This window comes from Orycteropus afer, unplaced genomic scaffold, assembly GCF_000298275.1.
Source record: "Orycteropus afer afer isolate SDZICR_OR568_19922 unplaced genomic scaffold, OryAfe1.0 scaffold00205, whole genome shotgun sequence".
Taxonomy (NCBI): domain Eukaryota; kingdom Metazoa; phylum Chordata; class Mammalia; order Tubulidentata; family Orycteropodidae; genus Orycteropus; species Orycteropus afer.
Window position 1 is genome coordinate 2,225,880 of NW_006921792.1, and position 27,661 is coordinate 2,253,540.

The window sequence follows — 27,661 nt, forward strand, 5'->3', positions numbered from 1 at the left end:
ATATACATAGCAAAACATACAACAATTCAACAGTTTCTATAAGTACAATTTAGTGACATTGGTTGTATTTTTTGATTTATGCAACAATTTTAACCCTCTTTTTCAGAACTGGTTCTCACTCGTTAACATAAACTCACTGCCCTCTAAGGTTCCTATCTGATCTTTTGAGTTACTATTGTCAATTTGATCCTATAGAGATACTTATTGGAAGAGCAAAATGCAAAAGTCTGATATTTTTATACTAGTTAAGCTAAACTATTATTCAGTTTTAAAATGACTTCAGAGGATATTTTTGGTTTAAAGTTTAAAGATGATCTCAGGCCAATAATTTCAAGGGTTCTTCCATCCTCCATGACCCTAGAAACTCTAGAGTCCATGAGAATTTGAATTTCTGTTTGGAATTTTCCCCCTTTTGATCAGGATTCTTCTATGAAATTTTTGACCAAAATGCTCAGTAATGGTAGCCAGGCACCATCTAGTTCTTCTGGTCTCATGAAAAAGGAGGCAATCATTTACACATTTCATATCCTCTTCATATTGCTGACTCTCCTTTCTCTGTTGCTCTAGGTGAATACAGACCAATTGTTATGGTTGCAAGATTTTAAGATCCTAGGCACTACTCAACAAACTAGGAGGTATAACAGAAGTACTAAACATGTTTTTAGGCCAATTAACTGGGATGATCCATGAAACTATGAATCTACACCTCCAAACCTGTACATTCCCTAAACCTGTACCTAGACTAGGAGGCTGTCATTTGAACAAAACAAGAGCATGCTGCATGGTTCAAAATCAGGAAGGGAGTGTGTCAGGGTTGTATCTTTTCACCATACTTATTCAATCTGTATGCTGAGCAATAATCTGAGAATCTAGACTATATGAAAAATGTGGCATCAGGATTGGAGGAAGGTACATTAACAACCTGAGATATGCAGATGACACAACTTTGCTTGCTGAAAGTGAGGATGACTTGAAGCACTTACTGACGAAGATTGAAGAATACAGTCTGCAGTTTGGATTACACCTCAGTATAAAGAAAACAAAAATTCTCACAACTGGACCAATAAGCAGCATCACAATAAATGGAAAAAAGATTGAAGTTGTCAAAGACTTCGTATTACTTGGTTCTACAATCAACACCAATGGAAGCAGCAGTCAAGATTCAGATGATGTAAAGCATTGGGCAAATCTGCTGTAAATACCTCTTTAAAGTGCTGAAGAGCAAAGATATCTCCTTGAAGACTAAGGTGTGCCTGACACAAGCCATGGTATTTTCAATCACCTCAAATGCATGTGAGAGCTGGACAATGAATAAGGAAGACTGAAGAAGAGTAGAGGCTTTTGAATTGTGGTGTTGGTGAAGAATGCTGAAAGTACCATGGACTGCCAGAAGAACTAACAAATCTGTTCTGCAAGAAGTACAGCCGGAATGCTCTTTAGAAGTGAGAATGGCCAGACCTCATTTCACCTATTTTGGTCATGCTGTAAGAAGTGAACATTACCTGAAGACGGATCTCATGCTTGGTAAAGTGGAGGGTCAATGAAAAAGGGGAAGGCCCTCAATAAGATGGGTTGACATAGTGGCTACAATGATGGGCTCTGATATAGCAAGGATCACCGGGCTGGCACAGAACCGGGCAGTGTTTCATTCTGCTGTATTAGGGTCACTATGACTTGGAGATGACTCAATGGCACCTAACAACAACAACAACAAACCTGCAAACCAAGGAACCAAATCCCCTGAGGTATTTGGTTGTACATAAGAAGCTTCAGCAGTTACTTTTTTTTGGTCATTGTTGTAAATATATCTATCAAGTAAGTTTTGCCAATTCAACTTTTTACAGGTGTACAACTTATTGGCAACAATTACAATAATCAACCATGCAACTTTACCCTTAACCAATGCAATTTTTCCATCACCATTAAGCCCCCTTTTCTTCCTTCCTCACACCCCTGAGAACCACCAATAAACTTTGGTCTCTACGTATTTGCCTTTTCTTGTCTTTTTATATAAGTGAAGTCATATAATATTAGCCCTTTTATGATTGACTTATTTCACTCAACATAATGTCTTCAAGCTCCATCCATACTGTAACATGTTTCAAGACTTCATTTCTTCTACTGGCTGAATAGTATTCACTGTATGTATGTACCACATTTTGTTTGTCCATTCATGTATCGATGGGCATTTAGGTTGTTACCACCTTTTGGCTATTCAGAATTGTGCTGGAATGAACATTGGTGTACAAGTCTCTTTTTGAGTCTCTGCTTTCAAGTCTTTTGGATATATACCTGTCTTGGTTCTTTAGTGCTGCTCTATCAGAAATACCGCAAGTAGATGGCTTTAAGAAACAGGGATTTATTCTCTTACAGTCTGGGAAGCTAGAAGGCTTCAGCTCTGCCTCCTGTTCCAGGCCTACTAGAGCTGGAGGCTTTTTCTGACTCACACAGCTACTGGCTACTGAGGCTGATGAACCCAAGATTTGACAGGTAGGATGGCACAATTCCTAGATGAGCAGGCAATATGGCAGGTTCAAGTCTAAGAACAATACCAAGGTGGCAGGCCACTAGAGATGAAGACATGGTCAAATGCCGGATCCAAATGTGCCAAAAGCTAGAGACCTTTCTCAAAGCTTCTCCTTATATAATGGAAGCAGGCTACACCCAAAAGGCAACTGCTAAGCTGCTTGCAGCAGATTCCACCATGGAGGTGATTACAATCTCATCATGGGGAATAACTACATCCAGCTGCCCAGCCACTCAAAATCACAGCCTAGCCAAGTTGACATGCAAACTTAACTACCATTATACCTATGAGTGGAATTTCTGGGTCATTCTGAATCTATTTTTAGTTTTTGAGGTACCTCCACAATGTTTTCCACAAAAGCTATATCATTTTGCATTCCTACCAGCAATGGATCAGGGTTCTAATTTCCCCACATCCTCATTATTTTCTGATTTTTTTTTTTTTTTTTTTTAATCTTAGCCATCCTAGTGGGAATAAAATGGTATCTTATTGTGGTTTTCATTTACATCTCTCTGTTGGCTAATGGCACTGAGCATCTTTTCATGTGCTTAATGGCCTACACTCATCAATTATTAAGATGCTGAAATTATAGAAAACTATCATTTTCAGAGGAAAATGAAAATGATCAGTGTTCCAACAACACAGAAATAATCACTTTTAATATTTTGTTGTACATGTCATATATATTTCATACCATTCAAGTTGTTTTCCTTTCCCATTCAACAATATGCCACAGACAACTTTCTATGTCAATATGCTTCAACCACATCATTTTAAAATTTGTCTGATATTCTATTGTATATCATAATTTATTTATATAGACAATCTATTTTGTTGGCTTTTTAGATTTTTTCCAAGTTTTGGCTAATACCAACAATGCTGTTATAAATTCCCTTATGGATAAATTTGGGGGCACATCTTTGCTTTTGGCTTGGGGTATATCGTGAACATGGACTTTCTGGGCTAAGGGATATGTGCATAGGCTTTTGCTACGTATTTGTGAAACTGACCTCTAGACATATGATGCCAGTTCATAGTAATAGCATTTGTGTAAGTTATTTTCCCCACCTTTTCACAAAAATATTTTATTATCCATTGTTATTTTTGCTAATCTGTCTCAAAGATTTTTTAGTGTTGTCTATATATTTTGTTTTTCATTTTTTAAGTGCAAAAAGCACAGACCAAGATATGAAATATCACCCAAGTACCATGTTTATCTGTTTTGTTTGATTGTTTTTCATATTTGTTCAGATATAAGTGCATCTGGAAATAAAAAAATTGATTTGAATAAGCTTGACTCATGAGGGAGACCCTTTTACCTCTCTGGAGAGAGGGAGTGGAGTATCCTCAGATCTTGATATTAGCTCTTACTATTTTGGGAGCACATTAAGAACTGACTGCATTTCTCAAGGTTACCAAACTTTGCTATTACTTGTCAAAATTTCATTTCAAGTACTTTCCTAAGATCAATGTGTATGGTGTTTGTGATGTTTCCTACATTTCCCTTTACCTACTTTTCTGCACATTGTGCTCTAAAAGTGAACTATGTAAAAAAGATGGTCACGTATTAGAAATTGCAAAAATTAGAGGCCAATAGACAAATATTCTAATACTACCCTTGCTGCCTACAGTGGAGAAAGTCAGTTAACCTGGGTAAGACTCTATTTCCTCACTGAAAATAGTTCTATGTAACAATCTAGTGATGGTGATGATTGGGGGTAGGGAAGATGCGCACAGAAAGTACATGGCCAATAAACACCTTGTGCCAGATACTGTATATATTTTCTCACTAGTAAGATATTATTTCTTCCCATTTTAAAGATGAGAAAATTGAGGTGCAAAGACATGAAATAAATTGCCCGGCCATATAGTTAGAGTAAATTGCTGATACAACAGATGAAGTCTAGGTCTGCCTGACTCCAAAGCCCTTTCTATGACATATACATATGAGTAACAATGGGAGTCTTTTCATTCATTAGTTCAACAGATATTAATGTAAGATTTACTATGTGCTAGGCTTTCTGGTTCAACCCTGGGAATTCAGTGGTGAACAAGTTAGATACGGTCCTTGCATTATGGAGATTGCAGCCCAGTAGAGGGAGAGAGATATTAAAAGATAAAGATACAAATATATGACTGCCAATGGTGATTAGTACTATGAATAAAAGATAGAGTGTTTTGAGAGAATAACATGGGAAACTAATTTGGATTGTGATTAAAGAAGACCTTTCTGAGGCAGAAACCTAGAAGATGAATAGGAGTCAGGTAAGGATGAGGTAATAACATTTCAACTTTTTCTAGTGTTGGAGCAGCCGAGGGTAGATAGATAATTCAGCTAGTTCTCAACAAGGCTCTTCATGCAATGGACATGTCCTGTTGGTGGCTACAGCCAGCTTTCTAGAAGAGGATTTTGACGATGGCCCAGTTTGTGGCATTTCCTTAATTCATTACATAGTGGGGACAAGTCTTGTCCAGACATGGAAGTGGCCTCTCCCTTCCCTTGGAAGTCCTGGCATGCCATCTAATCTGGCACCTTCCCAACCTGTTGCCAATCAGCTCTGCAAACATTTTGGCCCCAATGTGCAGTGCAGCTCATGTTACTTTTCCTTGACTGGTTCTCCATGTTCTAAGATCCATGTATCTGAAAGCTGGAGCAGAAAGTGTCTGGGCATTTTGTCCTCAAATTATCTTTATTTTGAACCTGGAATTTAAATCTTATGCTACAGATCCAGAAATCCATCCCCTCAAAACCTGCTCAGCTGTTTGACTAGCTGTGTAATTGTAGGTTCAGAGAACCCAACAGCATTTATTAAACTGAGTCACTATTCTATTTAACATTGTTGTTGTTGTTGTTGTTGTTATGTGCCATCGAGTCAGACCCGACTCATAGCGACCCCTCCTTGGGTTTCCCAGGCAGTATCACTATGGAAGTAGATTGCCCCATCTTCCTTCCCAGAAGTGGCTGGTGGGTTTGAACCACCAGCCTTCTGGTTAGCAGTCAAGTGCTTTAGGCACTATGCTACCAGAGCTGAGTAAATTAGAGTAATCTTTCTGGACCTTGGAAGAAGAAAGTAAAATATGTAGTTCCTCTGTATGATGAAGAAATGAATAATCCGAGCATCTTGATTACAGAGAGAATGAAATGGAGTCACCCATTCTGTATAATGGGAGGAAGAAGAATCTGAGTGACATTTCTGGGTAAAGATGGATGGAATAGGAGTAAGTTATCTTTCTGGATAATGCGGGAAGGGACAAAACAGAGCCGCTTTTCTAGATAACAGTCCAGAAAAGGAAGCAAGATAGCACCTTCAATGCACAAGAACTAGCCAACAGGAGGGGGTTTGAGCAATGACAGCTTCCTTGTGTGGTTACCAGGCACAAACAGAGGAAGCTTGCATAGGTAATGAGAACCAGCCTGGGGAGGCTGGCACCCTGGAGTTTGTTTACTTCCAAAGCCTTCCATTGCTGCCCTGTATGGCTTGGGGCCAGTACACTTCACAAAAAACTTCAGCCTGATAATAGAACACATTTGTGATCGTCTCAGACTTTTATGGCTACAGAGATACAAAGCCAGCATCTTTGAACTGTCCAGATGAAAGGACCTATCGAAATATATAGCTCACAGAAATGAACTTGGGGACACTGAAAGCAGGACAATTAATTTAGTCACGTAGACATATGAGATGTTAGAACCACAAGGGAAATTAGTCACATCCAATCTAAACTCTTTATTGTAGAGTCGAGGAACCTGAGGCATAGAGATGAGAAATGACTTATCAAAGGCATCCCAGACAAATAACAGAGCCAGGACTAGAACCCAGAATCCTGACTCCCAGACCAATTTTTATATGCCAAAATTAAAGTCATCTCATAATACTAGAGATTGACTTCCTGACTGATGCTCTTGGAAGCTAAATCAGAGATGGAATGGAAACATGAAATGAAAACATGGAATGGAATTAATATATTAACATTAAAAAAACAAAACAAAACAAAAAACTATTAACTAGGCCACCATTCATCTGCAAAAGACCTTGTTAAAGGGTTAAGGAGCAAAAGTGTCACTTTGAAGACTAAAGTGCATCTGCCCCAAACCATGGTATTTTCAATTGCCTCATGTGCATGTGAAAACTGGACAATGAATGAAGAAAATGGAAGAAGATTGATGCCTTTGAATTGTGTTGGAGAAGAATACTGAAAATACCATGGACTGCCAGAAGAACAAACAAATCTGTCCCGGCAGCAGGAATGGTCCTTAGGAATGAGAATGGCCAGACTTTATCTCACCTACTTTGGTCATGTTGTCAGGACAGACCAGTCCCTGGAGAAGGATATCATGCTTGGTAAAGTAGAGGGTCAGTGAGAAGGGGAAGACCCTTAATGAGATGGCCTGACACAGCGGCTGCAATGACGGGCTCAAGCACAGCAAGGATTGTGAGGGTGGTGCAGGACCAGGCAGTGTTTCGTTCTGTTGTGCACAGGGTCGCTGTGAGTCCAGGCCAACTCCACAGCACCTAACAGTAACAATAACATGAACTAGGCATGGTGCCAGGTATTTTTATATATTTTTAAACTCATTTAATCCTCACAAAAACTCAATGAAGGAGCTATTATTGTCATTTTACAGCTTTTGAAACTGAGGCTCAAAGAGATCAAGTAATTTGTCTCCAACCACACATATGGCTAAAACCAGTATTAAAACTTGCTTAGAAGGCTGGCGGTTCAAACCCACCAGCCACTCCTTGGAAGGAAGATGAGGCAATCTACTTCCTTTGTGATACTGCCTTGGAAACCCAAGGAGAAGTCGCTATGAGTCGGTTCCGACTCGATGGCAAACAACAACAACAACAACAAGAGGCAAAGCCTGAACTTTTCTATCCCAGCAGACTGGAAACATCAATTGGTTCTCAAGATCACTGCTGATGTGGTAAAACCTGGGTCAGAAATGAAACAAGACCACACAGCATCTACTTTTCCTGTGAGGAGTAGGAAAAGGAGGAGCAAACAATTCCTTCCTCAGACATTAAGGCAGGATATCAAACAGTATCTAGTCTCTCTTCTAAGTCACAATTAGTGTTGTGGAGAAATTATCCTCAAGATAAGCTTCAGGTCTCTGACCTCATTTTAAGCATTGTTACTCCAGGGGACTATTTTCATTTTGGCCCACGTACTCTCTCTGCTATTATGAATATGGTTATCCCAATCTAGTCTGTTTGGGAGCTCTGGTAGCATAGTGGCTAAGGCACTTGGCTGCTAACCAGAAGGCTGGCGGTTCAAACCCACCAGCCACTCCTCGGAAGGAAGATAGGGCAATCTACTTCCGCAGTGATACTGCCTGGGAAACCCAAGGAGGGGTCACTATGAGTCGGGTCCGACTCAACAGCACATAACAACAACAACAACATAACAATCTAGTCTGTTAGGTTTGGTTTTTCACTCAGATTATTTTTAAGATTTTGTATGTAATTTATTTCTGAAATGTCACTGGCCAATAACCATGAAGCTCTTTTCATTACTGAAATCCTTCTGTGCCAAATTTTTCTAAAAATTAGATGACCTTCAAATGAATTTATAATTGAAATTAAAGCTACAGCCAGTAGCGTGGGTATCTTTGGGCTCTTGGCCAACAAATGAACTATCTGTGTGAAAGAATCAGCTGACAATTTTGTACTCTGTATGTCCACATTGAATATTGACCTCACTGGTGATTACCTAAATTAATTGCTTCTTGAGTTGCATTCTCTCATCATGGAAAACTTCTTTTCCCAATTCAAACCATGTGGATTGAAATGAGAAAACAAACGTAAAAACTGCTCCCCACACCCCAAAGCCCCTCTCTCAGAGATCCCAAGTGGCCCCCGGAGAGCAATTAGAGGCCTGAAAAAGGCTGATCATCGTCGCATACCATACATAGGTGGAGGGCTTGTTATTCTCAGTTTCCCACCTATGAGAGGATACTCCTATTGTTTCTGAAAGTGCTGACCAGGACCCACACTTCCAACAAAAATTGCTCTAATCCTACAACAGCAGCAAAAGCAGCAGCAGAAGCAACAGCAGTAGATTAAGTGTTTTGATGTATTGCAAGATGGATAGGACTTACTGTGCCCCCCAGCCCTGCTGATACCAAATGCCTTTAAGATACAGCCTTTCCCATCCTAATCTACAAAGGAAACAGGAAAAAGGAACTTAAAACTCCCCGTGCTCAGACAGAAATGAGACGGTTACAGCCTGCTTCTGTGCTGTTCTTTCTTGCCTCTAACTTGTAAACAAGATCTAGTGGAACATGCGAATGGAAAGTCACAAATCTCTGGGTTTTTGAAAGGATCCTTGAGACCTCATGCACAGCTGCGGAAACTGGATGGAGAGATTTGGGGAAGCATGGACTCTTTAGCCGGCTTAGTTCTGTATGGAGTCAGCTTGCTTCTTTCTGGTAAGGATTGGCTTTATATATTTATTTATTTGAAACAGTGACTTCTGGTCTCTCTCTCCTGCTCTTGGTGCTCGTTAACAAGTGGTAGCTGTGGTATAGTTACCATTTCCCTATGATTTCGATTTAATATATGTCATGATTGAAATATAAAGTTCCTAGGGCATGAACTGATTTTCCTTTCTGGCTGATTGTCCCCTGTATTGCCACAGACTATGAAGACTGATTAAGTTACTTTATTTGAAGAGACTCGCTTACTATGACATTATTTTCCTGCTTTTCACGCTGGAGGGTTTTCATATTTTTTTTTAAAAAAAGAAGAAATCTTGTTTTACCAGCTTCAAAGAAAATCTTCAGTAAATTTTTTAAAATAAAATTTATGCAGAGAATTATGAGGGTTCACTTTAGGCAATATAAACCCAAACCCATTATTGTAGCATCAGTTTCAACTGAGGGTGACCCTATAAGACAAAGTGGAACTGCCCATAGGGTTCCAAGGCTATAAATCTTTACAGAAGCCACATCTTTCTCCCACTGAGAGGTCGATGAGTTCGAACTACCAACCTTTTGTTAAGCAGCCAACTGCTCGACTACTGTGCCACCAGAGCTCCTTTCATAGACTAGCAATGCTTTTCTCTAAAGATTTTATATCTGTGTGCTATATTGTCTACATTGGCCCAATGAAACAAATGTTTAAGCATTTACAAAGATCTTTGGGCAAAGGAGTTTTCAAGACTTGTGAAATTCAGGAATGGTTGGCTTGAATGTTTTTAAATTTATTGTTTATGTTGCTCAGATTATCTAGATACTGGCATACCACTATAGTTTACTCACCCAATGTGATACAGAGCGAAAATAGTAACAAAACTTGAAAGTGCAAATCATAAGTACATTATAATTGCCATCTATCTGTCTCTTTGGTTTGAAAACATTCTAATTATTGTAATGAAAATTGAACTGATACTAGAAGTGGATTTTAACAATTTACTGAATGTAATGGTCCAGGTAATGTCATATCAACAGCGTTCGATCCAAAGATACATAGGTGCCTGCTATATTACTTTTATATATGTTAGAAATGTCATATTATTAAATATTCACAAAATTAATCCAATAGGAGAACAGAAGTGCATCTAGTAATTTGCTTTATAGCTATTCAGTTTGCTGTCAATGAAAAATTATATTCAGGATTTAATAACATTTTTAAAATCTAAGAATGTATAACATAGATTCAGAAAATTCTGAAAAATGATCTGAGAGGATTTCAATATTTATCTGGTAATTGTTTATATTAATGTAAAAATAATGTTAATTATTTGGCACTGGATTGGGCAGTGTTTCGTTCTGCTGTACATAGGGTTGCTATGAGTCAGAGACAACTTGATGGCACTAACAACAACAAATGTTAATTTCTGCAATAATATATACCTTTAAACTAAATAATTATCATTTTGGGGGGTTGCTTTTTTCTGGTGTTATATTGATCAGTGACGTGAAGTCTGGAACTGATTCCACACCAGAGATGTTAGTTATGCAAAGCCCAGGGGTCCATAGTTGCTCTGAGATATAAATTATGTTAAAGAATACATATGCATACACATGACTATTTTAATTCACTTCTTTCAAAAGTGACTATGTTATGGCACTTTGCTATATAGTCACAGAATGAAACAAAAAAGTGTTCTTGCCAAAATAGTTACTCTAGTGTCTAAAGCTCAGTTCCCTGAAAACACAGCACTGACTTCAGCAGAAAGATGCCCAAGGCAGGAGGGGAGGTCATGCTCTTGTTAGAAGGGAAATGTGACACTAATGAGGTTAGTTTCTAGGATAATTTTGTTGTGTTGAATCCTAAATTACACACCTGGTGTAAGCCACCATGAACATGAATGCCCAAGGGTTGGTGACTACACAAATCCAGCCTGATCGTATCTACAACCAGAGGTGTCCATTCTTCAAGTAAAATTCCCCTGTTGGACTACAGTAGTGGGGCAAGAGACTAATGGCTTATGGATTTATTTTTCTAGTCCGATGGTTTGTTTCTCATCTCTTTTTTCTAAACCAACAGAACGCGCGCACACACACACACAGACACACACACACAAAGCCCCATTTGCCTCAATAAAGGTGGCTTTGTGTGGAAGAAATGCTGATGCAAAAGAGGTTTGGAGGGGGTGTTTAGTTTTCAGAAGCCTCCATCCAAGCCCTCCTAGAATCTTGTACATTCACTTACTAATGGAGAATCACTGCCAATTTTAACTTGTTGTTGTTGTTGTTGTTATGTGCTGTCGAGTAGGCTCTGACTCATAGTGACCCCTCCTTGGGTTTCCGAGGCAGTATCACTACGGAAGTAGGATTGCCCAAACTTACAAGTTCTAAATAACATACTAGCTTTTCTCTACTCCTCCATCCTCACCAAATGAGGTTGTTCTCTCTAAAGTGTTGTATATACAGAAAAACAAATCAAGGCTTTCTTTCTGCTTTATATAAAATGTCTCACATGGTGTGCCTACATACCTCTTTCCTGTTTCATTTGACATTTATAATGACAATCTAGATTCAGTAATAGGATATCTTATCTGGGATAGAAGAGGAAATGTGGTTAGAAGGTCAGGGAAAGTGGCCCCAAACGGGACCTCCTCATTAGGGCTGGTCTTGGAAAGCAAGCATCAAGTCTGAGTAATAAAGGGTGGAGGTCTGGTAGCTGGGATGAGAGGCACCTCTTGGAATTTTTCTCAGAAAGAGGAGGTTTGTTTTCCTCACAGATGCTCTCTTCCAAGGGTTGTCTTCGTTGAGAGGTCTTAGCTCCCTATCAGCCTATTCTGAGAGAACATTCTGGAAGAATCTAGTTCTTCTAAGACATTCCTCCTGGAGGAAAGTACACTTCAAGTCCATCTCAGAGAACTATGTTATGTTTTATAGGGGATTCAGATGGATGAACTCTGAATTCTTCTGATACTATTAGTTTGTCTCATGGGGCTCCACCCTTCAAAAGATAAGTGTGTGATTGTGTTTCCATATTCCCTGTAGATGGCTTACTGGTTAGAGGAGAGAATTAACTAAATTTCTTTAGGCTGGAAGAGTAGGCCCAAAACAAGAGATAATATTTCAAAACAGATCAGTGTCAAATTGTATGTTTGGGTTCAAAAAAATAAATTATGTATGTTCAATGTGAAAGAGAGATTCTTGTGAATGGCATCCAAGTTCTTGTGACACATAAACTTCATGGAAGTGAACACATGCTCTGGTTGTGAAGCTGTAACAGGATGTATTGGTAGAAATATAAGGTCCAAATCAGAAATGGTAATCACCTCACTTCACTCTAGTGCTCAGAGGAGACAGACAAAGTAGGTGAGCACAAAGTTAAGTCCTTTAGAAACCATGTAATATGAGGACATTAAGCTGGGAGAAAAGAGCTGAAGGGGAACATTTTCAAGGGTTCCTGTGAAGAAGAAAACATACGTTTGCATTATACTTTAACAGATTTGGACTTGAGGTGGAGGAAATTACACAACAGATGGAGTTCAGCTTTATTGATGGAAAACGTTGTAAAATTGGATCGGTATCCTCACATGGAGTGAGCTCCCCACATTGAGAAGTGTTCAGGCAGAGGCTAGGTGAATTAGGAATGTAAGAAGAGGATGTACAGGGTGATGGTTACTATATTCCCTTTCATGTCCTTTTCACCCTACTATCTGTGGCTCCTCACTGATCACTTAGCAGATAGATAAGGGCTCAGAAGGGCCACCAGGACTTTTGCCCAATGAAGACAAACTGGATGGGTTTCCTGAATGTGGACCGAAATGTGGTCATTTTATAGTGAACTTTAGCTTAATTAACATGGTTTATGAGGGGAAAAAAGCCCCTGAACATCTACTATGATGACTCTGTTGAAGCTACTGCTTCATGAGTCTGAAGTGGAGCTAACCAAGAAAGCAGGAGAAGCAATTAAACATATAGATTACAAAGTCACAGATCTGGGTTTAAGCCCCAACTGGATGACTGTGAGTGAGTTTTTAATTTCTTTAATCCTCAGTTTCCTCATCTTTTAAGGATAAAAATAGCTATTTGCAGGGTTTTTAATGAGGATCAAATGGGATAACGCATGGGAAGAGCTTAGCCAGGAAGAACTCTGCTAATAAATGAAACATAATCAAAACAGAAGTATTGTTATGAGGACCATGATACTAGTTTAAAACTGTTCCAACTTTTTCCAGGATGTATGGGAACCACTTATAATAGAAGCAGTCCCCCTCTATAAGACCTGAATATGATCCCATTTCTCAAAATCTGTGCTAGTCATCCCCTGCTCAACAAGCTGTAATATGTGGCCTATTATCCAATGCCTCCTTCACCTATCCATTTATTCTTGTTCATGGCCCTTCTATTTCAACCAGGCCCATCTCCACAATCTACTCATTCTTTCCTGTTGGTTTTGTCCATTCTGTTCCATGTCTATTTAGAAATGACATTCTCTATCATTATAAATCCCACTCTGCAAACACAATTTAATGCAACTTACCTGGTCAACTCTTCTTAATGATGTTCTTCTCCTACTCTGAGTTTCTTTATCATACACACTATGTTTTTGAGCTTTGAGCACATAGATTTAGCCCAATTAGCTTCTTATCTCTTTGACACAGATATTATTTTTCTTCTATTCTCCATATGCATGTATTTAATGTTCAGTACCTTTGACAAGATGGAAGAGTAGGTCCAAAACAATGGGCTCAAACACACCACTCATGAAGCAGGCACATGAGTATTGGTTCTATCATACATAAGAGTGAGTGCCATGAGTCAGAGCTGACTTGACAGCATCTAACAACAATATTAAAAAATATTGAATATTCACTTGGTATATAATGATATTACAACTATTATTGAAATAACAACAGCAATAGATCAAGTTCATATACATTATAAGTTGTATTTATTCATGTTAAGAGGTTGGCTTATGTGAAATATTTGATGTAAATAGGGTCAAAATAAAATCTTTCTTTCCTAAGATGTGAAAATAAACTACAAACCAGTGATGAAAGATATGATCATGAAGGTGGATTTAACCAGGTTTTGCTTCATATTTGGTAGTATAAGTTTGTTGAATATTATCTCTATATATGTGTACCTTTAACTAAACAGACAGTTACTGAGTTATTGCATCCTATCATTCATTCAGTCATTCACTTACTCATCTATTCTTTCAGTAAATGAAGACTCACTGAGGGCTTACTTTGTACCAATTATTATACTAGATATTCTAACAAAAAAACCAAATTCATTGCCATTGAGTCAATTCTGACTCATAGAGACTCACATTAGGTTTCCAAGGTAATAAACCTTTACAGAAGTAGATTGCCCTATCCTTCCTTAAGCCAGCCTTCTAGTTAGCACTCCAATGCCTTAGGCACTGCACCACCAGATCTCCTTATAAGGAGTAATAAAAAAGATGGTCATTTTTTCCCCCTTGCTACACACACTTTAGTGGGAAAGATAAATATAGTCAAAAGGACTGTAAGATGTGATAAGTGATAAAATAGTGACATTGTCCTAACTCTGAGTGTTTCACAGGCTATACATTTTTTTTTATTGCCCCCAGTGATTCAAAATGAAACTGAAAAACTAAACGAAATAGAAATATTTAATTAAATGCCTAAAAGCAAATAATGTCAACTTCATTAACTGCTAAATTTAATTTAAATAAAAATGAATGACATGTGAAAACAGTCTGAAGATTAGTTTTTTCTCACTTTTGCAAGAATGCCTAAATAGTCACGAATATTGCCAAAAAAAAAAAAAATCATGATCAATTGTGATTATGAGTTACTGATAGCCAAATTATTTCAAAACCAAGCAAATAAAATGAAAATGGAAGAAGACCTTCCCATTAGAGGGAGTAATATATAGGAAGGGAAGTGTGAAGGGAAGGGAAATGTGAGGAAACTGAGGAAGTTGAGTAGGCTGGAACGTAGGACAGAGTATGGAGAATTAAGGTTGAGGTCAGTTCTGTGCAAGCCTTGCAGGCTATTTTAAGTTGTTTGTACCTCATGTACATGTTGACAAATATAGTAGGATATGGAGCAAATAGCTAACATGCTCAGCTGCTAACTGAAAGATTGGAAGTTTGAGTCCCGGAGGTGTCCTGGAAGAAAAGTATGGCAATCTACATCAGTAAAATCAGCCATTGAAAACCCTATGGAGCACAGTTCCAGTTTGAAAGACATGGGGTTGTCACGTGTCAGATTCAACTGGGTGGTGACTCTATTATTATTTTTTTTTATGTTATATCTTGCCTGATTTGTATTTTGGAAAATTCAATCTGATAATTAGTGTGGAGAATAGATGAATATGCAGAGACTGTAGACTGAGACTAACTTTCTAAAATTCCAGGGAAGAAGGCAGTGGAGATGAAGAGGTGATACAACAGGAGTTGGTGATTAATTGAGTATGGAAGATTGAGAGAGAAGGAGGGATAACAATTGTTCCAGGGTTCTGGTTTATGTAGTGGTAGTGCCATAAAGTGTGCTGGCAACATGGCAGAAGGAACTGGTTGGGAGTTAACTGGGATGGAGGAAATATTTATTTTGTACATGTTGAATTTGAGGTGGCATGATAAAAGGAATATTAAATAAAATTTGACTTCTGAGTCCAAAGCTTAGAAGAGAGTGGGGCAAAGGTTTGAAACATATGATTCTTTGATTTATTCTAAATGAGGCATGGGTGTGTGGTAGTTAAGGTTGTGTGTCCATTTGGCTGGGCTGTGGTTTTGAGTGGCTTGGCAGCTGAATGTAGTTATCCCCCATGATGAGACTGTAATCACCTTCATAGTGGAATCTGCTGTAAGCTGCTAAGTAGTTGCCTCTGGGGTGTGGCCTGCTTCCAGTATATATGGAGAAGATTTGAGGAAGGTCTCTAGCTTTTTGGCATATTTGGATTCTGCATTTTGCTGAGTCTTCATCTCTAGTTCCTGGATTTGAACCAGTGGCCTTCCATATTGACTGCTGATCTTAGAATTGTGCCAATTTACCTGCTGACCTTGGAGTCTGCCTGAGCAGTCAACAGCTGAGTGAGTTAGGAGATGCCTCCAGCTTCAGTGGGCCTGAAACAAGATGCAGAGCTGAAGTCCAAGGTCAAGGAGCCCTCATCCAGCTCCTAGAGGTGGCACTCTGAATTTGAACTTCTAGTCTCCTAAATTGTAAAAAAAATTATTTCCTGTTTTTTAAAAGCCATTGATTTTTGGTATTTTTGTTATAGCAGCATTAGAGAACAAAGACAGCATGGATGTGACCCTCAGAGAAAGAGTAGAGAAGCTGGGATAAGAAAGACTCGATATATCAAGACATAAATGAAGGGAAAAGAAAGAAGAGATAGCCAAGGAGTCTATAAAGAAGCAGCAGGGAGTTGGCAAGAGAAGCAAAACCAATCAGATTCTTTTTTTTAGATTTTAGATAATTGGTGTTGTGGCAGCTGAGGAAGGTGAAAGTTTGATGGAGGAAGAGAGTGCCAGCCTCTGTGCCTGGCATGGAGGTCAAACCTTGCAGGTGTGTTGTTTGCCAGAGAGCCAGATGGACTTGTAGCATTATGGAGTCTGAGCTGGAAGGGGTGTCAGAGGATCAGCTGGCATCACTCCCAGCCTGAAGGAAAGGGAATGTCTAAAGTTGCCTCCCTTATTTCTGGAATTTTAAACTGATAACCCCATTCCCACCAGTCTGGCCAGACTTTATTCCTTAACTCACACGTGCAGACTGTTTTTTAGATTGAGCCAGGCCTGCTTCCCTCTAAACCCCACTCCCACTGCATCCTTTTGTTCTTGCAGGAATTTGACCATCTTTCTCCTCATGTTCCTTCCCATAGGCTGCAGGCACAGGTGTGAAGACATGAGTCTGCCAGATGAGCAGTATCTTTTTTCCAATATATCTGCTGATAAGAGAGAGTGCATTCCCACTGCCTGGTGGTTCCCTGTCTAATATGGTGGGAATACAACAAAAAGCGGAGAACATTTAAAGACAAACCAAAGGAGCCAGTCAGATGGCAGGTGGAGGGCCATCATGTGTGCCTGCTATTTGCTTTCTGCTTGTCACAGACCCTTGCCCAGGGCTTGACCAGTTGAGGTGTGTGGTGGTCACACCCATCTCAGATCTGTCAGCTTTCCCGCTTTTGTTAGTGGGTGATATCATGTTTCCTGGGGGGAGCGCTGGAAGACAATGCTCGGCCACTTTCCTCCAGATACAATAGGCGGAGTCAGGAAGGCAGTATTGACATTGCTGGGCTGGGGAGGCACTCACTTCTCTGCAGCCGTCAGATGGTGAACCAGCTTAACCTTGGCAGACAGGGCCTGGGTTGTGCAAGGCGTCTGGCTGTAGAGCCAAAGGGGACTCCGCCCTGGGGACAGGAGTGATTTAGACATCTGGGAATCTGGGATGGGCTTCAAATTCCAATCCCTGTGTCAAAACATCCATAAAAACAATACTACTACTAGTAGATGACTATCAGAGATTGAATGCCTCTGTGGGCTGAGTGTTTAGTATGATTTTTACTATCTCACAGCAATAGTTAGCATTATTAATTTTTTTTAATAGATGGGGAAACTGAGGCTCAAAGAGATTAAGTGACTTGCCCAAAGTCACATATATATTTTATATACACACACACACACACACACACACACACATATATATATATATATATATATATAGACATTCATTGTTTGGGATGGCCTAGCATCCTCACTTTTCAAGAGTTGCCATATTTTCCCTCCATGTGATTCTGATGGGACTGTGAATCACTGGGCCCTCCCTCTAAACCTCCAGCATGAGGAAATGATCTCAGAGGGTCCTATCCATATGGCAATGGCAGTTGTTTCAACCAGAGGGCATATGAGCCAATGGGACCAGTTAGACTCTTTATTAATTTATGAGAAGTTTGAGAGAAAGATCCTCTTGTCTTCATTGAAGATGCTAAGCCAGGAGCTACCAACTCCACTGGCCACTTGAAGGAAGCTGGGTTTTGGTAGGAGAGAATAAGCCATTAATGCAGAGATAACAGGGCCAAGACTGATGCTGATATTATTGAGCACTGGATACAGTGGTACTAGATCTGAGACCCATCCCTTCCCCTCATAATAACAGGAGCTTGTGTTTTTTACTAGCTTGAGCTATTTTGAGTTAGTTTCTATCTCTTAAAATTGAATGAGTACACTCTTACTAGGAATTGATGGAGATAAGTGTTAATTGAGGATAACCTGAATCTAAACCTTGTGTGCTTTCAAATTTCACTGTGCTGTTATCTAACTAGCATTTTTGGGAACAGGAGTGAGAAACACAAAGAATGGATGTGTTATCAAGCTGGTCACTGTCACAGATGCCTGGTATTCTAGACCTTGTGAGAAGTTGTATGAAATGAGACCCAAAACTATCCACCAGTGGATGAAAGGTGGGGACATTCATCCCGCTCTATCCTCCTTCTTTGATCAGTGGTTGTGTAGATGTAAGAACCTAGTGGATTACTGCAGAAATTCCAGGAAGTGGTGTCAGAGGAAGTCCCAGGGGAGGAAGCGAGAGATATTCACGCAGACTGTGGATGAGCTATTGTGAGATTGCCTTGTGCAGAGCTGGGGGAGCCCTGCTCAGAAGTTGGAACAAGGACTGGGATTGAGAAGATTTTGCATGAAGCACTCTTGTGCATGCCTCTGTCATAGTACTTAGAACGTTACACTGCAATTTATCGTTTACTTCTTCATTTTGCCCACAAGGCTATGAGCTGTGTTTTGCATTTCAATATTTTCAGCACCAGACATAGTACACAGGCTGGCAGAAAAGTGCTTTAGTAACTGGTTTTGCATTGGATTAAATGTAACTCATTGCTTCCTGAAGAGTGGTAAACATACGCCTGCTGGCCCTCAGAATGATTTTATGTGGTTCTGGGAAGAATATTTATAATTTCAGTATACATATATAAATATATGTTTTATATATGTACATATATATATATATATATATATATCTCATATAAATCTTATGATTTCATTGGTATTCTTGTTTAATATTAGGCTAAGTAAAAAAAAAAATGAGCTAAAGGAAATGGTCAGTAGAATAAATGTACAGATAGTATGTGAATTCAGCAAGAATCATGAACATCATGCATGAATGTGTGTGGCTTGGAGACACTGCTGTGACCAGATGAATTAGCCAATTTAAACCTGACCTCAATCCTTTTTAGAACTATGTGTGTGTATCCCAATAAATAATAGAAAAGTAATTTGGACATGCAATTATACTAGTGGCATGACCAAAGTGAAACAAATTATCCTGGTAATCAACTTGTCTCAAAGGAATGCTTTGGACACTAATTTGCATTTCAATATTTTCAGCACCAGACATGGTACACAGGCTGGCAGAAACCTAGAAAGAGCATATTTGTTCATAAAATTACAAAGACCTACTTTACCCCTTGTACATACTGGGAATCTTTCGAAAAAGGTTGGTAAGCCAGCAGGCAATGACCACCAATGAGAAAGTGGGTAGGACAGTTACATTCACTCACTCAAGCTAACATTTACTGACCCCTTTCTATAGAGTGAGAATCTGCTAGGCCTTGGATTTAAGATGGTTGAGAGAGAAGCCTACCTTTAAGCAGCTTGCAGACTGGTGTGCTGAGAAGCTCTGCTCTAATAGGAGCAGGCAACATATGTTGGGAGCACAGAAGCTGGAGTGAGTAATCCTGGCAGAGAGCGAGGGTTGCACCAAGAGGGTGACATTTGAGAAGGATCAGTAGGATTTGACAGTGTGAAAAATCAGGGTTGTGAGTGAGGAATAGAGGCCTTGATTTTGTTGTTAGGTTCTGTCGAGTTGGTTTTGACTTATGGAGACCCCATGCATGCAGAGTAGAACTACTCCAAGGCTGCGATCTTTCAGAAGTGGATCACTAGGACTGTCTTCTGAGGGTTTGAGCCACCAACATTTTGATTAGTAGTCAACTGCTTAACTATTTGCACCACCCAGGTATTCTAGGCTGAACGAAAGCATGAACAATGTGAAATCAAAACTGAAAGAAGCATTTGGGCAGTGGTTATGTGTGGCTATGCTATAGGGTACGTTGAATTAAGTGGTAGAAAATAAATGGGTTTGGAAGGAGGTAATTTGGTCTGGGATTGGCTAAATGGGCAGAGATCAAGACACTTACAGGAGTTGTTAAAATGTAGGTTGAAGCTGTGTGAGTAAGATTGCCCAGGCCAGTGTAGAGAACAAGAAGCAGGGTAGTTCTGAGAACACCTATATCACAGGTTGGTATGGACAGAAGTTTTGAGGAAGTTTCAACCATACTGATAACCGCAGAGACAGGAGCAGGGTTAGGGAGAGAGGGTACAGAGTTTGGCAATTAGAGCTGTTGTCAAAACATTTTCAGTAGGATGATAGACTTTGGTTCAGGAGGGGAGTAGGTCAAGTGGATAAGCATAGACTCCTTTCTGAGGGGTGTCTTGCATCCTGGGAGGTGCTTGTTTCCATCTACCTTTTCTGGTGGAAGAAGGAGTGAGGTCTTTCTCTCTGTCATCATTGGCCCAACACACATATGCAGAAACTTGAAAGAAGCAGGAAAATCTTTACACCACGGATACTCTTGACTTCTCCTGGATATTATCCCTCTTACCTGAATTAGGGAATGATTTTGGCATCATAAATATTGTAGTGGAGGTAGACGTTGTTCTTAGTGAGGTCACACGCTAATTCTTACCTAGAATAACAGAATAATAGAACGCTTAAGGACATAAAAGATTATCTAGCCCAGTGTTTCTTATGTGTCTTTATAGACTATTAATTCCAGGGGAATCTTAGAATTCTTTCTTTTTAAAACTGTATGTCATGTAGAGCTAATATTCTATACCTTAAGACATGTGGATGTGGTCCAAGTTAGGTATGAAAACTTAGGCCCAGAGATTTCAGCACTTTGCTCAAGCTCACTCAGCTCATTAGAGGCTGAGTTTCTTCACTTTAATAGAGAAGGTGGAAGGCAATGTAAATTAGAACTTCATGCATGTGCTATGCAGTCTGACTGACCAGTCTTACTTTCCAGCTTTACTATTGTGTTTATTAGTGATTGCTACATAACAAACTGCCCTAAAAACTTAGTAGCTGAACCAACAATCATTTGTTATTCTTGTGTCTTTGAGTCATCTGAGGTGCAGCTGATAGACACTTCTCACAGCTAGTTTAGGCTACAGTAGATGGGACAGCTCTGCTTCATGGGCAGGTCTGTGCTTCCCTAGCTTAAGTGTTGGCTCTGCTCCACATGTCCTCTTTGGGTCAGCTGATTACCCCGGGCTTGTTGTTCTTATGGTGGTGGTAGGAGCACAAGAGGGTCTAAAGAGAAACAAGTAAACAAGTTAGGCTTAACTTAGGCTAAGAACTAGCATGCTGTTACTTTGGCCTACTTGCCATTAGCCAAAGTCATATGGCTAAGCCCAGAGTTAGGGGCTGAGAAGAACACTTTGCCCAAGTTGAGGCTAGAACAAGTGTGGGGATGGAAGTAGGGGGAAGACTTGGGGCCAGCAATCAAATCTATGACACCCAATACTGGTTTTGTGCTGTGATACAAGTTACATGGCTTCAGTTTCCTCATTTATAAAACAGAGGTATTATAATAGTACTTACCTTATGGTTTTTTTGGGGGGATTAAATGAGTTAATTCATGTAAACCATTTAGAACAATGCTTAAGCTTAGAAAGTGCTAAAATGGAAGAAGACTATGACATCATTCTCCCATGGAGTGCTTTAACCACTGCACCATCAAAGCTCCTTAAATACATGTCAGGCAGTATTATTACTATTCTTATCCATCTAACTAAAACACTCATGCATAATGGGGAGTGTTTGAGACTAGGGCAGTGTTAGGGTTGACTCCACAATTTGTCCTAACATCAGCCCATTCTCTCCCAGCACAAGGGCTAGAAATAAAGACCTTCTGAAGAGCCCCCAAATCATTTATTTATAAATTCCTTTCTTAATGGCCATAGCCTTAGGGCAGCTGGAGCATAGGTTTGCTTGTGCTGCCTGGTCCTCCTAGACCCTCCATCCTCACACCCAACTTCATTAGTGTTTCTCACACAAGCCATCTGCCAGGAGATGTGGAACTGGAGCCAGAAATACACAACAGCTGCAGAAGCTCAGTCACATTCTGAGGCTTGTACTAATCTCCTAACAGGCCTGGACACAGCCCTCATCACTGAGTGACTCTAGAGTGCATAAACTATCAGCAAAGTGTGATTCCAACATGAGTAATGCATGAGTTCTGCCAGCTGCTTCTGGAATCAAACAAAAGTCAATGCTTGCCAGCAAGGGGGAAAAATCACCTTGAATTGCATCACTGAATTCCCATTAAGGCTGGGGAAAGTCAGTGATTCACACTGACTTCTATTCCCAAAAAGCCCCAATTTTGTTGCTGTCGAGTTGATTACTATTTATAGTGACTCTATAGGACAGAGTAGAACTGCCCCATGGGGTTTCCAAGGCTGTAAATCTTTATAGAAGCAGCCTGCCCCATATTTCTCCCATGGAGTGGCTGGTGGGTTTGAACTGCCCACCTTTCAATTAGCAGCTGAGCACTTAACCACTTCACCACGAGGGCTCCTTGGGGCTCTTATTAGGGGGTCCCCATTTCCTCTGGTAGAAATTATTTTTTATTTTTGAAATTTCTATTTTGATTTGGGTGAAAGTTTACAGAGCAAATTCATTTTCCATATAGCAGTTCATACACATTTTGTTTCATGACATTGACTGCAATTCCCCACAATGTAACAGCTCTCTTCCCACCTCCTGTCTGTAGTTACCGCTTCCCTGGGTCTTTCTCTCTAATGCATTCCCACCCTCTGAGCTATATCTCTGTGCAAACACTGCCCTTCTGTTCTCCCATGACTGATCACTCCAAGGGGTGTATCTACCTGATGTAAATGTTCAGCCCATATGCCTGTCTCTTGTTTGGCTGGAAGTCACAGGAATGAGTTCAGTCCCAGAACTGAAGGGTAACTAGGGGTTGTATGTAGTCTCAGGGGTCTCACTAGACTCTATCAGACGAGCAAACCTGGCCCTTTTTTCATGATTTTGAGTTTTGTTCCACATTGTTCTCCCACTCTGTCCAGGGTCTCCTATCAGCACTTCTGAGTGGTTGACAGTGGTAGCTGGACACCATCTAGTTCTTCTAGTCTTATGGTCATATAGGCTGAGGATCACATGGTCTACTAGTCCTTTGGACTAATTATTTCCATGTGTCTTTGGTTTTCTTCATTCTTCTTTGCTCTGGATGAGGAAAGACCCATTGTTGCATCTAGATGGCCACTTGCAAGCTTTTAAGATGGTAGTTGCTACTCACCAAAGTGGGATGTAGAACAATGTTTTTGTATAGTATATTATACAAATTGATCTTGATGTCCCCTGAGACCATGGTCCCAAACCCACAGGTCCAACTGCTCACTCCCTCAGAGTAGCTGTTTGTGGCCAAGAAGCCACCACTACCTTGCCCCTTGTCAGCTCTACCATACACCTGGACATTCTTATTTTTTTTTTATTATTTTATTTGAGCTTAGTTTAGTTTTATTCAACACTGATTCCAACATTGCACACCATTTTTCTTTCTTGGATTTTTTAAAAAAATTTTATTGTGATTTGGGTGAAAGTTTTCATAAAGCAGTTCATATACATTTTGTCTCATGACATTGACTGTAATTTTGCACAATGTAAGAGCTCTCTTCCTACTTCCTCCCACTAGTTACCTCTTCCCTGTGTCCTTCCCCTCCATGCACTCCTGACTCCCCAGCTGCTTCCCTATGCATACACTGCCCTCTGTTCTCTCATGATTAATCTTTCCAAGGAGTGTATCTACCTGATGTAAATGTTCAGCCCGATGCCTGTCTTTTATTTGGAATCCACAGGAATGAGTTCAATACCAGACCTGAAGGGCACTTAAGGGCCATAGTCTCAAGAGCTTCACCAGGCTCTATCAGACCAGCAAACCTGGTCTTTTTTTAAAATGATTTTGAGTTTTGTTCCATATTGTTCTTCCACTCTATCCAGAATCTCCTACACAGAACCCCATCCGAGTGGTTGACAGTGATAGCCAGGCACCATCTAGTTCTTCTGGTCTCATGATCATATAGGCTGAGGATCACATGGTCTACCAGTCCCTTGGACTAATTGTTTCCATAAATCTTTGGTTTTCTTCATTCTGCTTTGCTTTGGTTGAGAAGAGACCCATCATTGCTTCCAGATGGCTGCTTGCAGGCTTTTAAGATCCCCGTCACTATCCACCAAAGCAGGATGTGGAACAATGCTTTTGTGTAGTATGCTATTCCAATTGAGCTTGATGTCCCCTGGGACCATGTCCCTCTGGGTAGCTGGCTGTGGCCAAGAAGTCACCACAACCTTGTCCCTTGTCAGCTCTCATATATATCTGGACATTCTTACAGAACATATAAATAAGCTTGTAGAATACACCTGGACATTCTTAAGCACATACAAGTACACATGTAGAAACATCATCTGCCAGCCCTATGCATGGTCATGGGCACACTCCCCCTCCTGAGACATATCTGATCATTCAGTCTGTCTACCCATCTATCCACCCACAGATCAATGCTTGCGATCACTGGCAATGTAGTACTGTACATGCAAAAGGGTTCATCTTTGTTGTCTATATCTCCCATGTACCTCTCTCTGTCTTCCTCTTTCTCAATGCTACCATGTTGATCACTCACTTTTGGCACATTCCCTTTCCCTTCAACCAAATCAATACTTGTAGAAATCACTTCTGATGGAAGTCATGTCTTATAACCCCTACCAAGTCCAACTTTTCACCTTGTAGTGAGGTTTAAACACAATAGACTCTCGAGGTAGATAAATCTGGGGTGGAGCCTCATTCAACAGTGTGATGGCTGCATGACCTTGGAGAAGTCATTTCAACTTTTTATAAAGTGGGAGCAATAATATTACCTATACAGAGCAAATAATCCAAGAAGCTGGACTATATGAAGAACAGTGTGGCATCAGGATTGGAGGGAGACTCATTAACAACCTGTGATACACAGATGACACAACTTTGCTTGCTGAAAGTGAGGATGACTTGAAGCACTTACTAATGAAGATCAAAGACTATAGTCTGTAGTATGAATTACATCACAACATAAAGAAAATGAAAATCCTCATGACTGGACCAATAAGCAGCTTCATGATAAATGGAGAAAGGATTGAAGTTGTCAGAGATTTCATAGTACTTGGTTCCACAATCAACACCAATGGAAGCAGCTGTCAAGACATCAGATGATGTATGGCACTGGGCAAATCTACTGTAAAAGATCTCTTTAAAGTTCTAAAGAACAAAGATATCTCTTTGAAGACTATGGTGCACCTAACCCAAGCGTGGTATTTTCAATTGCCTCATATGTATGTGAGAGCTGGAGAATGAATAAGGAAGACCAAAGAAGAGTTGATGATTTTGAGTTGTGGTGTTGATGAAGAATACTGAAAGCACCATGAGCTGCCAAAAGAATGAACAAATCTGTCCTGGAAGAAGTGCAGCTGGAATGCTCCTTGGAAGTGAGAATGGCCAGACCTTGTCTCACCTACTTTGGTCTGGTGGTGTAGTGCCTAAGGCATTTGACTGCTAACCAGAAGGTTGGCAGTTCAAACCCACCAGCCACTCCTCAGAACGATGTTTGGGCTATCTACTTCCATAGTAATACTGCCTTGGAAACCCAAGGAGGGGTCACTATGAGTCAGATCTGACTCGATGGCAGTGAGATTAGTACTTTGGTCACAATGTCAGAAGTGACCATTCCCTGGAGAAGGATATCATGCTCAGTAAAGTGGAGGGTTGGCAAATGAGAGGAAGACCCTCAACAAGATGGAGTTACACAGTGGCTGCAGCAATGGGCTCAGGTAGAGCAAGGATTGTGAGGGTGGCACAGGACTGGGCAGTGTTTTGTTCTATTGTTCATAGGGTTACTATGTGTTGGAGCCAACTCGATGGCACCTAACAACAACAACATACTAAAGCATTGTGTGGATTACATGATATGAAGCTTGTCAAATGTCCAGCAAAGTACAGGTATATAACATTCCCATTACTCTATCAAAATCAGCTCTGATGTAAGTTCAATACCTCTTTTTATTTTTATTTTTTCAGTATTATTTCCTTTTATTATCAATATCTTTATGAATCCTATGTTTGTCTTTAGGAATTGGAAACACTACATATAAACTTACAGATATGTTTTAACATTGTATGTACTATACCACCAGAGCTCCTTATTACTAACGATAAGATGTAAAAAAACAAAAAGACCCAGAAAGTCATAAGTATGATTCATTGTAACTTGAATATGCCATATATCATAAACTACCTATATTAGCTCTCATTATTGACAATCCTTGGGTAGTGCAAATGGTTAACACACTCAGCTACTAAGCCAACGGTTGGAAGTTTGAGTCTACACAGAAATATCAGAAGAAAGACCTGGCATTGTACTTCTGAAAAATCAGCCATTCAAAGCCCTGTGCAGCACTGTTCTCTCACACGCATGAGGTTGCCACAAATTGGAAAAGACTTGATGGTAACTGATTAATTGGTATCATCATTATACTTAATAAACATTAGCTAACATTACAATACCTTCTGTCTCCCTGTGCCATTAGGGTTATTGTTCCTAAGAGAATTCCATCTATGAGAATCTGTAAAGAAATTATTCCATTTTATTTCATCCACTCCATCTCATCTCATCCTAACCCATCTCTTCCTATCTATCCCATCCCATCCAACACTATTCTATCTGACACATCTCATCCTTTCTCATCACATTCTATTCTCTAAATATTTTTTGAGTACACATTCTGTGGCCAGCACTGGGTCAGATATTTAGCAGATATAGAAAGAAGTTGCTGTCATGGTGAGAGTTGAAGGTAGACATACATACAAATGACAAAAAGAACAGACTGTACCAAAGTGTCCATAGAAGTACAGGGCAAGCACAGTACAGTGCTGCATCTGAGAGAAAATGATTCACTCTGGAGAAATCAGGCTTCATTGACTTTCAAATGCAGTAAAAGAGCAGAAGGGCATTTTTAACAAGAGACAGGACAGATAGATGCATGGAGGAATGAAGGTATGCTGCTAGATTGGCATTGGTATTGGGGCTGAATCAGTGGAGGGATTTCTGTGTCAAGAATTGTAAACGTACCTCAGATTTGACTGAATTCCCATAAACAGCTCTCTCTACCCACTTCTATTTAGATACAAGACTGAGCAATTTCAGTTGCCAAACAAATGCAAGACAGATCTAACTCCAGAATGTTTTGTGAGTGACACAGTTTTTAGTGGGTCAAGGGAGATGATGTGTGTTTTACACTATACTGCACAGCAAAACTGTAAAATTCACTAGTAGACTCTGTTTTTAAGATGAAGTTCCTCTCCAGCCTTTTCATTTATCTTCTTTTCCTTCGGTTGCCTCTATTTTCTTCAAGGCAAATCCACTTTGCACTTCACCATGCATATACCACTCTGAAAAAAAAAAAAAAAAAAAAGCCAGATAGTAGTTAGCATAGTGCCTAAGGTACTTGACTGCTAACCACAAGGCTGGCGGTTCAAACCCACCAGCCACTCCTCGGAAGGAAGATGGGGCAATCTACTTCCGTAGTGATACTGCCTGGGAAACCCAAGGAGGGGTCGCT

The 27,661-nt window shown here is 40.0% G+C and overlaps 1 protein-coding gene across 1 annotated transcript in view; it reads left to right on the forward strand.

Moving 5' to 3' along the window:
- Nucleotides 1-27,661, forward strand: part of TEK (TEK receptor tyrosine kinase) — a 157,419-nt gene that overhangs the window by 9,020 nt on the left and 120,738 nt on the right. Inside the window, exon 2 of the mRNA XM_007948136.2 lies at nt 8,799-8,957. Coding sequence (XP_007946327.2) covers nt 8,799-8,957 — 159 coding nt within the window. The remainder of the gene's footprint in view (nt 1-8,798; nt 8,958-27,661) is intronic.